Source organism: Chiloscyllium plagiosum, chromosome 30, assembly GCF_004010195.1.
Source record: "Chiloscyllium plagiosum isolate BGI_BamShark_2017 chromosome 30, ASM401019v2, whole genome shotgun sequence".
Classification (NCBI taxonomy): Eukaryota; Metazoa; Chordata; class Chondrichthyes; order Orectolobiformes; family Hemiscylliidae; genus Chiloscyllium; species Chiloscyllium plagiosum.
Window position 1 is genome coordinate 23,894,494 of NC_057739.1, and position 13,039 is coordinate 23,907,532.

General features: G+C 40.1%; 1 protein-coding gene across 2 annotated transcripts in view; it reads right to left on the reverse strand.

Annotated features, from left to right (window-relative positions):
- The window catches only part of morn5 (MORN repeat containing 5), a 30,797-nt gene that overhangs the window by 13,765 nt on the left and 3,993 nt on the right, over positions 1 to 13,039 (reverse strand). For both annotated transcript variants that reach the window (XM_043720110.1, XM_043720109.1), the window contains exons 2-3: positions 333 to 480; positions 3 to 114 (exon numbers count right to left, since the gene is read on the reverse strand). In XM_043720110.1, coding sequence (XP_043576045.1) covers positions 3 to 114; positions 333 to 480 — 260 coding nt within the window. The remainder of the gene's footprint in view (positions 1 to 2; positions 115 to 332; positions 481 to 13,039) is intronic.

Here is a 13,039-nt window from a genome sequence, read left to right on the forward strand (position 1 = left end):
ACCTGCTGGTTTCAATCCATTACATATTTCAGTGTAAAAGCGTCTGTCATAGTGATCACAATATGTCCAATCATCTTCTTCATATTCCAATCCATCTGCAAATATGTAGCTACCCTAAAGGGTAAGTGTAGCCAATCAAGAAGTATCAACTACAGGTTATAAGCATGGCACCACAGACGTCAGAAAGATGGAAGACATGTAAATTTATTTAATGAGCAAAGATGCTATTTTTATGAGTAATAAATATTTAAAAAATTTGTAAGTTAAGTTATGTTTGTCACTCATAACGATTGGCAAAAGTCTGGTAGTGCTCAAAAGTATTCAAGGCAGACCTGTATTACAGCACCTCTGTCCCAGGAAGCGACATATTTGCTTCCATTTGGAAAGTATAGGGTTCCATTGCCATGAAACATGCCATCTTTCATTCCTCCCTCATATCTTGTTTCTGTTGGCAGCGTATACACCCCATTGCCCTCCATCCTGAGAAAAATAGAAAGAAAAATAGGATGCAGAAAAATGAACTGTTGTATCGTTACAGCAAAAGTTAAACACCACAGAGATTGGAGATTTGAAAGAAAATTAAATGTGCTGGAGAAACTCAGCAGATCTGGTAGAATCTATGGAGATGGAAACAGAATTATTGTTTTGCATGTAATATGACTTCTTTGGAAGGTTGCATAATTATTGGTTGGCTATCCACTGTTGTAGTGAGAATGAATTAGACAGGATAATAGAGTTTCTTTCTAGTATAGTAAGATTTGTCTTAGACCTTTTAAATTGAATCAATTGACAATAGAAGTGGTAATGAATCAAGTAAACAAAAAAGATTTATCCCATTATCACTCATTTTGGCCGTGCAGTACTAACACTTTTATCATTTACTCGCTCCTGACATCCACCCTATCATAGCTCTTCCCGTTAGTCCACTTAATTATTCCTCCTGTTTCATTTAATTAAAGTATTACTTCTCTAACATTTCATAGTTCTGATGAGAGGACGTTAAGCTGCAATTGTACTGCCTTGACCTGCTGAATATTTTCAGTACTTTCTTCTTTTTATACTACATTCCTAACATTCACAATACTTTCTTTTTGTACATTTGTGGTCAATTGCCAGGAAATTTTTCGAAGAAAATTGGAAATTGATTCCACAGATAATTGGATGTATTCCTCAGGAAAGAAAGGCCTGTGAGACATTATAGAAAATGTCTCACAAAAAAAATTCTCACATTATAGAAATTATAGGATCAACCAAGAACAGTCAGCCACAGTTTCAAATAACTATTTGGTGTTTCCAATATTTGCCACATTCATAAACATAGTAAAGAAAGAAAAAGGGTTGAAAGATACACTAGCACAACATGAGATTTGTTCCTGTCCCTAATTTTATACAGCAGTAAAACTTTGGTGTAGACTTAGTATTCATCAGTAGATGTCCCTGGCACAATTAAGAAATAGTAATTTATTTTTAAGTAAAGCTCATGACATTCTTTATTAAAAATATAAAAACACATTTGTTATTCTTGGTGATTAACAAACTATCAATAAAACTGTAATCTGAAAAATCGCACTTCAAAGCTCCACACATTGCAACTTTGAGAACCTTTAACCGTGGCCAAAAACAAGCATTCTTTCCAGGTTTCCATTACTAGAGGAATTTCAGGCCCCTATTGGCAGAAAATTGGTACTGCATCAATCATTTTTAATTCGTGTGACCTCAACTATTGAAGAGCGCCAGCATTATTAAACACGATATGAGTGGCGATCGAAACAATTAATTTTAAAATGTGAAGAAATATTCATAAAAACATTGTGGATGTGTTCGGGCTTTACAAAACTCTAAGTGACTATAGAAATTGATTTTTGTTCATGGTTTATGATTTCATGTGAACCTAAAATGCTATATGCTTGGGGTGTAATCTTATAGAGATCTGAGCAACATGGGTTATGGTGACATGTATAGAAGAACTGGGCAGCAAGTTGAAGCCCATCTTGATGTTGGTAATATCTTGCATTATCCTTTATGCTTTTCACAAATGGTGAGATTCTCACTAGGCAGCAGGGAGTTGTCAATTGATGGTGATTATTGTTTGGATATGCCTTCGAAAGAGATCAACTTACCAAATTGATATTCAACCTCCCATCTTACCAAATGTATCAAAGAAGCTTGATGTTAGGAAAACCTAACAAGAAAACCAGAATGAGATCCTGGCAGATTCAGCTTGTTGTTTGTTCCAAAAGATCTTGAAGTTGGAAAGGGGACACCAGGGCACACCTCTTGGGCACAGGCCACATGCCCCACATGTCCACGGATATTGGCATCCAACTTTTCCAACCTCTAAGAACCCTCATGGCATATGTCTGGTTCATTCAATCTGACCCGACCTGGATAATCACAGCTTCTCTAACTTGCATTGCCTTGCCTTTTTGTGTTTTGGTCCCTCACCCAGAGTTACCAGGCTGATATTACTGCTGTCTTGCTGTGTCATTCAGCACAGACACAAAGCCAGGAAGCTTGTCGCAGTTATTAGCAGGCCTCAATCAAGTCAAATGGGGCAGCCTTTGTTCAGGGTGGCCTAGCACAGTAAGTTGAGGACAGAAACAGGCCCAGGCCCAGTTTGAGGGAGACAGAGTCTTTAACCTGTCCTCATTAAAAAATATGGAGCTGGATGATAATCTTTTGATTTTTCTGTCCAATTGTGGGCTGTTTCCATTATGGAATGAGGCAGAGGCAGATAATAATGGAGATGAAAATGAGTGGCACTACTATTACTTGGAGATGTCCCAAGTGAGTGAGTAGGCAGTATAGAGGGCATGAAGGGCTAGTGGTGCTAAGGGTTGGGGTTCTTGAGACAGACGGAGTGAGGGAAGATGTGCAGAAATTAGTAAGAGGGGGAGAGCATGAGCATTGATTGGAGGTAGCAGTGATAGAATGAGTGTGAAGTATTCGGAGAGTAGATGGTGAAATTTACACTGGAAGAGTGGAAAAAGACTTTGATCTTCTTCCTAAAGTGCTGGGCATTCCTCCAGTCAGTTGAAACTGATTTAGCAACGTTGGACAAGGCTGGCACAGTCTAGTGTGTGATCCTGAGGGAGGAGGAAATCCCACATCAGCACCACCCTATTCATCAGGACCTCCAGGACCCTGCTCACAAACCGTGGTGCTGTATTCCCTATCTGCCATGTCGGGACAAATATCAGGAACCATGCAAGGCAGTTTCAGACTGACTGTGCTTGTCTGAGTGCACTAAGGGTGTTCAAAGATGGCACAGGCACAAGGGATGCCAGTCTTTCAGCAGGTATCTTGTGAGCTGTTCTGGAAACACCACATGGTAAGCTCAGATGATGATTGGTGCCATAATGTATAATGGATAATTAACGAGAAAGTTTGGTAGAATACAGTCAGAGAACTCATTAGATCTCACATTGACATATCCTCCAAAAAACCCAATGCAACTCAACCAAAAAAGGGTGAGTCAGCCTTTGAACTCATTCTTACCCATATACCAAGATGATTTCTGGTTTGTTGTAGTGGGATGAACAACAGTTCAGTTACGCTTTGAAAACAGTGATTTAAGCCAACTCAATTTAATTCTCTTTCTAAAATGTTTATTTTAAAGTATTTTAAGTCTACAGAATATGAAGTCTTCTAAATTTAAGTACAATTAAACTTGGCAGAACATTGATTTTGGGCCAACATTTTAGCAACATTAAGAGCACAGTATGCATTCATTTACAAGCTTAGAAAGTATTAATCTAAAGATTACTGCTGCAGGTACTTGCATATCAACACTTAGTACAAGCATTTGCCATCAAACATTTCACAGCTATGGCAGAGGCATTAAGCAGTTTAGGAAAGGCTTTAGGCCATTTACTTTAAACTAGTGGCTGGAGAAGTGACATCATAGTTACATATAAAATGGAATTTTACAAAGGAGGACCAGCCTTTTGCTTTAGACTGGGGTGGGGACTGTGCAGAGGTCTGACATTCATACAGGAATAGAAACCAGATAAGTATTATCACATAATAAGTTGCTTGATGAATTTATACTGAATTGAATTGAATTGATTTGAATTTGCTTTATTACCACATGTACTCAAATGAGTACAGTGAAAAGTTTACAGTTGCCGCATTACAATGTCATCTTAGGTACAAAAGTAGCCAGGAACAAAAAAAAATTAGAAAAGTAAAGGATTAAATTCACTTCAGTTCCAACCTTTCAAGAGGTTGCTCTGTGAATAAATCCTATTGGGAGGATTTTTTTTAACCAGGTATGAGTACTTTAATGAGAATGCTTCTATAGGTAAGGGCATTTAAGTTTTACATTTGTACAATTATAGAAAATCTTGACATAGCAACATTTTGAATAGTTTATTTTGTTCAATTTCCTTTTTTTGTAAAATATTTATTGGTAGGATTCTGTTGAGTCTTCATTGGTAAGTCTGCTACTTATTGTCATACCGCCATCATTAAGTTAATCAGTGATACAAATTCTTTAGGCATTACTTAAGAAACAGCTGGATGTGACTATCAGAAAAAAAAGCAGTTAAGAATTCAGATTGATGGGATTGTCATGAAATGATAAAACGAGGGAATGAGAAAGTTTACAGCCTTAATTCTGTCCTTAAACATTTAGACTAAAATGTAATGTTGAATTATAAAACACATTTGCTGCACACTAGAAAATAGACAGGCAGGGAGGGTAAGGCAATTAAGAACATTTGCCTTAACATCAGTGAATCTGTGTAAACAGGACACCAAGTGATAATATTCACGGCTGTTCCCTTGTGAAATTAATAACAGGGTTTGATTCTGACCCTGAAACAAAACTCAGTATCAACTAACTTCTCTCCCAAATTATTGTCCTTCACTGTTATTTGTCTAGTTAAGAACATGCAGTTCTTTTGTAAACTTTTTGTATAAAGGAAGCCTGTTTGTGACAGTACAGCAGAGTAGCCTGCGAGGGCTCTTAAACGAAACGTGATATCCTACTCTCCTGGGTTATTAGAACCTAGCTAGTTCAGCTTATAGGTATCAGTGTTATGTTGTAATAGTGATGCTACTGATAAATAAAGGGGATGACTAAAATTAAACTAAACTGTAAGAGGTTTATTTTATTCCAGACTACCAAAGAGTATGATCTCCAGGACGAACCAAGAGATGCTTACAGGTTGAGTCCACAAGGAATTCCCTGGGCTGTCTCAAATCTGTACTTTAACACCACCGCCGATGCACAGTAGCAGCATGTGTACCATGTACCAACTGCACTGCAGAATTTCAGAGTCAAAAAGTGTGGCGCTGCAAAAGCACAGCAGGTCAAGCAGCATCTGAGGAGCAGGAGACGCTTATGAAGGACTTATGCCCAAAACATCGATTCTCCTGCTCCTCGGATGCTGTCTAACCTGCTGTGCTTTTCGAGCACCATACTGTTCGACTCTGATCTCCAGCATCTATGGTCCTTACTTTCTCCTAGTCGCTGTAGAGATTCAGTGAGGTTTCTGGGACTAAATCTTCCATTCCAAAACCATTACTATCAAGAAGCACAAAGGCAGCAGATACTTGGGGAAACCACAATCTACAAGTTCCCCTTCAAGTAATTCACCATCCTGACTTGGAAATAAATCGCCAATATATCAGTGTTGCTGACTCAAATTCCTGGAGCTCCCTCTCCAACAGCATTGTGGGTCTACCTAAACCAAATGGAATGCAGTGGTTCAACAGGCAGCTCAACACTACTTTCGCAACTAGAGATGTGCATTATATATAGAATCCCTACAGTATGGAAACAGGCCTATCAGCCCAACATGTCCACACCAACTTTCTGAAGAACATCCCACAGGCTCACCCACCCTATCCTATCACTGTAACCTCCAATTTCCCATGGCTAATCCACCTAACCTGCACATCTTTGGACTGTGGGAAGAAACCGGAGCACACGGAGGAAACCCACACAGATACGGGGGAATGTGCAAACTCCACACAAATTGTCGCCTGAGGCTGGATTTGAACCTGGGTGCCTGGTGCTGTGAGGCAGCAGTACTAACCACTAAGCCACTGTGTCACCCCATTACAAGATGATCTAGCCAGTGATGCACACATCCCAAGAAATAATAAAAAATTACCATCTAAACTAATTAACATAAGCTTAGGGATCAAATAATTGATAAATTATGTTGCTTAATTGAAGTTGGTAAGACTATATTGGAATATCTGCCATCAGCGCAGAATACCGCTGTCACATTTCTTGAGTAAGGAAATTACAGGGCTGAATTTTATCAAAAATTGTTTAGTGTTAATTTCTAGGTGTTTCATCAAAGGTATCGGTGTGTGAACTTCAGTTTTCCTCACGTTATTTTCTACAGCTCACCTCAGTTCAATAGCTATGAAGCACACCTCTATGGTGCCATGCTCACATTATTGTGCACTCTGCAAAAGCAAAATTGTTCAACACAACTGGGAAATCCTCAGCTTTCCAGACAGGGCACCATATTTAAAGTTCACCCGTGTTCGAAGTTAAGCAGTGTAAGCCAGGAGTTGACGTTCACAGTGGATATAGTAGGAGGTGAATGAAAAACAAAACCTTCTGAGGGCACACAGGTGGTGCTGGTGACACGTCAATGCAAATTCAAGTTCACATTAATAAATATGTTGCCATTTTATATCAGCAACCATCTGATCAACTGACTCTAACTGTAGCTAGAAAAATGAAGCTCTTAAGTCTATCCATCCTTGGTGCCACTACTATCTTCGAACCCTGTTTTAAGGGATTGCTACCTTTTCCCTAATATCCAGTGTAGCATAACATCTTTTCACTGTTTAATGTTTGACCATTACATGCTGAAAACCTTCAAATAGTTGAAAACTTTCACTTTTATTCAACAACACCAAAAGTGAAGAAAATAAATAAATAAATAAAGGTTGCATTGCCTCTGGTCTAAATAGGGGCTGCTTGTGTTTTGACAAAAAACAAATTTCCAGTCAATGAATGATTTCTGCATCCAGCTCACATCTTTTGAAATTGGGTGTCAATTAAGTGTTGCGTCTGACATTGCTGTGCTCTGTCCTGCCGAAGGTAATGTACCATTTGCACAATGTTCTCATTTCTCTCCTCGTAAGACTGCTGCTGCTGTGCCAACTCTTTAATGTCCATCAATTCCCCTCTTTGTCTGCTCCAGTTGTGCAGAGAACAGCATGCTAGGATTTTGTGGTATCCTATGTCTTGACTATACTGCGGTAATCCAGAACAATCCAAACATGAGAGCCTCATTGGTGAATCTCATCAGTGTTGGCCTTGCTCAAAGAATGGGCTATGCTTAATTTCAGTCAGGGGTTGCATTTACAAGGATGTTGCCAGGGTTGGAGGATTTGAGCTATAGGGAGAGGATGAACAGGCTTTGGCTGTTTTTCCCAGGAGCATTGGAGGCTGAGGGGTGACGTTATAGAGGTTTATAAAATCATGAGGGGCCTGGATAGGAAAAATAGACAAAGTCTTTTCCCTGGGTGGGGGAGTCCACAACTAGAAGGCATAGGTTTAAGGTCAGAGGGTAAAGATATGAAAGAGACCTAAGGGGCAACTTTTTCACGCAGAAGGTGGTATGTGTATGGAATGAGCTACCAGAGGAAGTGGTGGAGGCTAGTACAATAGCAACATTTAAGAGGCATTTGGATGGGTATATGAATAGGAAGGGTTTGGAGGGATATGGGCCGGATGCTGGCAGGTGGGACTAGATTGGATTGGGATATCTGGTCGGCATGGACAAGTTGGACCGAAGGGTCTGTTTCCATGCTATACATCTCTATGACTCTATAACAGGATCATCAGTCATGGTTTCAGAGAATAGCTGTTTTTTCTGAGTAAATCATCACCTTTTGAAACAAACATGAACATGACAGTTCTTAAGGATATGGAATTTGTGGCAGCTTACAAAATATCTTGCACACATTTCTGAGATGCGGTACCAATGATCACAGATGAATTGTACCTTGATGGAATGGAACCAGTTCTGTTGATGAAATCTGCTGCATAATGATATGGTGTTCTCAATGTGTTGTCTGTACAGTGTGTAGGTCCTTGCAGCTGGGGGAAACAAGCTATGTTGGTAAAGCCTTCTGCCCGGGCTGTAGCACTGACATTGTGGATATAGGTTTGCTCGCTGAACTGGAAGGTTCGTTTTCAGACGTTTAATCACCATATGAGATACCATCATCAATGACCTTCTGGATGAAGCACTGGTGGCATGGCCTGCTTTCTTTTTTCTTTCCCAAGGAAACCTAAACACAAACAGAAAGCAGGCCACGCCACCAGTACTTCATCCGGAGGCTCACTGATTATGTTACTAGTATGGTGATGAAATGTCTGAAAATGAACCTTCCAGCTCAACGAGCAAACCTACATCCAGATCCTCAACCTGAGCTACAAATCTTCTCAAAGCTTGCTAACTGACATTGTCACAGGTAAATGGGATGAAGTGGTGTGATTTGGCACAAATTGCATTACAAACAGCCCTGATGTATTTAGGGATTGAAGCTTCTGAGGCCCCAAGTGGATCCTGGGAAGCAGTTGTTTTAAAAGCCAACATTGAAGTTTAGCACAGCTGTCACTTTAAGGCAACTGGGATAGGATGGCCACGTCCCACTTCAGGTGACAGGTCTTGTTCCAGTTGTTGGTACACTTCTGTGACATCCTCAGTCCTCAATGGCAATGTGTCTCAATCATCTGGAGGAAATAGCACTGATGATGAAAGACCCTGGGCCTCCTGTCCTTTTCCACTTTCTGAAGGCACCTTTAGCAACAACCTCTTCATGTGGAAGCTATTTGACAGTGAATGGAAGTTGCGGCTGGTCTTGGGCTTATTGATACAACTGTTCCCCTTCCATTTCTCTGTGCCATCACAGCACCATGGTCACAGATACTATAACTCCAGTTGTGGCTGGATCCATCAATCACACTTCCTATAAACTTATGTGAGGAATATCAGAAACAGAACAGATTCTTAGTAAAGTGAGCAGTCAGCACTCTCAACAGATGGCAGTTTAGCATATTTCTTCGTATAGAGGGTCATGGAAAACTCTGATAAAGAGGACCATGAAATATCCCTACATTTGACACAGGGACCTTATTCCTATGAATGCAGCATTAGCTGTACCATACAAAAAAGTAGGCGATTGTAAGTGCTGTATGATTACTGAAACCTGGCTCCCCCGTGCAACCCACTCATTAGCTACATATAAGAGCATCTTGGTGAATACTTGTAGTATACGGTGAGAGGAAATCAGCTCTGTGCTCACATATAACCTCGGATTATCTTAGCAAACTATAACCTATTTAAGGTCACCAGTGCTGACTGCTACTTCACAAAGATGACTATGATCAATATTCAATGACCAATGACATGATCAAGATTGCATGTGACCAGAATTTGTACCTAACTGTGTTAAATATTGCATGCATTTCACATGCAGTGTATTATGATTACAGATGGCTTCAACCTGTACTGTGTAAGTGTTGGTTAATGAAATTGTCCCTTGAAAGGCCTCACATCACTCACAAGAAGAGCCCATGTACTTAGATAGAAATAAACTACTTACTCTGCCCACTCATGGTGTAGTTGCAGAGATTTCCATGGAAGGCATGGTCGTGATGACAGACTGAGTCACAGACTCCACCTGGTAATCAAGGGGCTCCCCTGAATCGACATGTTTCTTTCTTCCTTTCACTCCCTGTATCAGTACTGACATGTCACCTATTCCCACCCATTTCTTTCATTAGCCACTGCATTGCCAACATTACCCCTGAATCCCGGCCATACAACTTTGTCATGTCAACCATTGTGCTGCACTGTATGCCTACCAAAGCCAGGCTGGCTGTTTGTAACTGTTGCTGATCCCCCCCTCAGTATCTTGGTCCTCCAGTGCACAATTGTCTCCCACCCTTATACGTTGGGTTTTCTCCTTCACAACTGCTGTCACCTCAGTATCCCAGCAAGCTGCCTCCAATCCCAACAACTGACTTGCCTAACTTCTGAATCACAGTAGTGCCCCCTTGCCTTTCATTGAGCTGATCTCCAGGTCTGATTGACTTGGACAGGCAGCCATAATGAATGTTCAAACCCCTGACTGATCTCTGTGCAGCTCCACAACTGATGTACCATGAATAGCTGCAAAGGTTGCACTGGGTCTGCAGAATTGTTGTGGCCCCACTCCATGGACTGCAGTGATATGGAATCCCAACATGGACTGAGATCAGATGTTGCCTTTGATTGACTGTAATGAGGCTCCTTGACAGTCTGCCGTGACTTGACCCAAGACTAGGTTAGATTTGGAAACATGGTTATTTGGTTGAGGCACATTCAGTGTGTTTTTCATGTTAGCTGCTGGATGTGCTGTAGGTATAACATTGATGAAGTATGGTGTCATATATCCCCTTGATTAATTAAGGTTGACAACCATAACAACGTAAAAAACCTTGTGTTTGCACTGAAAGTCAAGGTAATTCAGAAGTACTGTGAGTCTTTCAATTCTGAACCTGAGTGTACAGTGCAAAAAGGCAAGGCAAAGATGTTGTGAGCATCCAAAGTAAGGAGTCCTGAGGTCCGCTTGAGATGGATGCTTATTCTAGCATCCAAAGTGTCCTGACAACAGCATAAAAATGAAAGTTGCCAACATGCTCCAAAATGCAACACTGATTTGGAGAACTGTATTCTAAGTGAGTCGAAATATCCATGATGATGTGGTTGGCTGGTGCATGTTGATGCCACCTCTGTGAACAGAATGTGCAGATAGTCTCAGCCTATGGAATACACCCAGATATCCAAGATGGAGCCACAGAAGATCAAGGGACAAGCTGGAAGCACCAGCTGCGTGCACTGATTTTCATGTCAGCATTACCATTTCCTAGTTTCTATGCAGAGCATGGAAGAATAGGAAAATGTATTTCAATGAGTTGAGATTAGCTAATAATGAGATATAAATGCATACAAATATGCCTCTTGCTGCTGCGAGATTCTTGACTCATCTTTCATAACCTGGTTGCAGAATGGGACTTTTATTTCTCAATTGAGAAACTAATTTTTCCAAATTTGCCCTATTTCCAAACTCACTCACCATGCCCACATCCTTTAGGAATGGGAAAATTCATCCTGTATGAACAGATATAAGGCAATCAGCCCAATAAGCTCATCCCACCATTCTGGATCATAGCTACTTTTCCACACGGTTTCCAAATCCCTTGATGTCATCAGTGTCAAGAACTTTATTGATTTCTGTCTTGAACCTGCTCAATGATTGAGCTTCCACAGTTGTCTGGACTAAAGAATTACATAGTGCCACCACGCTCAATCTTAAATAGCCTGCCCCTCCGATCGTGAGATTATGTCCCATGGTTCTACAATCATCAATCGGCGACACATCCTGTTTCTATTCACCTTGTAGTGCCCTGTAAGAATTTTGTAAGTTTCAATGACATCACCTCTCATTTTTTCAAAACTCTAGTGAATACAGACTCGTTAAGCATCGTTACTTCATTTGCAATGAATGCTGACATGCCATGCACCATCTTAATTGCTTGTTGCACCTGAATGCCAACTTTTGTGATTGATAGACAGGTCCCTTTAGACAACCACTTTCTCAATCCCTTGCCATTTAAGAAATATTCTGCTTTCTGTTTTTTTCACTAACATGAATAACTTCACAATTATTTACATTAATTTCATCTTCTAGCCCAGTTACTGGGCTTATCCAAATTATTTTTAAACCTCTTGCACCCTCTTCATGACTTGCGTTCCCACTCAGTTTGGCAACATCAGCAAATTTGGCAATATTACAATAGGTCCCACACCTATGAATGATTTATGTAGACTATGAACACTAGTGGAGTTAGTGTTCATAGAGAGAATTGTAAGGGATAGGATTTATGCACATCTAGATAGGAATAATGTGATCAAGGATAGTCAGCATGGAGGTCCCACACCTATGAATGATTTATGTAGACTATGAACACTAGTGGAGTTAGTACTGATTCTAATAGTACCCCAATAGTAACAGGGTGACAACCTGAGAACTATCCACTCATTCCTGCTCTCTGGCTTTTGTCTATTAACCAATTCTCAATTTGTACTATTATATTCTCTCAACTTTATCTTTATTTACTAACTTCCTGTGTGGGACCTTATCAAAGCCTTCTCAAAATACACCACATCCACTGGTTTGCTGGTTATGTTCTGGTTATATAGAATGTAAAGTATATCAAGAACCTATTTGATTATGAAATTGAATATAAAAACTGAAAACAAGGATGGAAAGAAAAACATTCATTTATATAACACCTTTCATGATTTTGGGATGTCCCAAAATGCAACACAACTGATGAACTACTTCTTAAAAATCACAGTAATTATTGTACAACAGGAAATGCAGCAGCCAAGTTAAACATAATAAGTTCCCAAGCAATATAGTGAAAGCCAAAAAACAATTTCAGTGTTATTGATTGAGGGATCAATACTGATTAAACATAACAAATTGCTCTTTGAATAAATAGTGTCATGGGATATTGGAGTCTTGGTTTAACGTCTTGGTTAAAAACATTGTGACACTGACACAATCCCTGTACTGCACTGGAGGGTCAGCTGAGCATTTTTTGTGTTCAAGTCACTGCAGAGAAAGTATGGACCTTCTGATAACCTTCTGACTCAACAGGTGAGACTGCTTTCTCACTGAACACCAGAAAATGAAATCAGGCAAGCCACTTGGCATCTGACTGGAGGGGAAAGACAACAGATGAAGGTTTTCATTTTCCAGCTGAAGTGTTAATCTGGTTTCAGAACTTCTGAAGAATACATACTTGAAAGGATTCAGAAAACGTTTTCAAGAATGGTGCCAGGGTTATAACATAGAACATTACAGCACAGTACAGGCCGATCGGCCCTAAATGTTGCACCGACCTGTGAAACCAATCTGAAGCCCATCTAACCTACACTATTCCATTATCATCCATATGTTTATTCAATGACGATTTAAATGCCGTTAAAGTTGACAAGTCTAC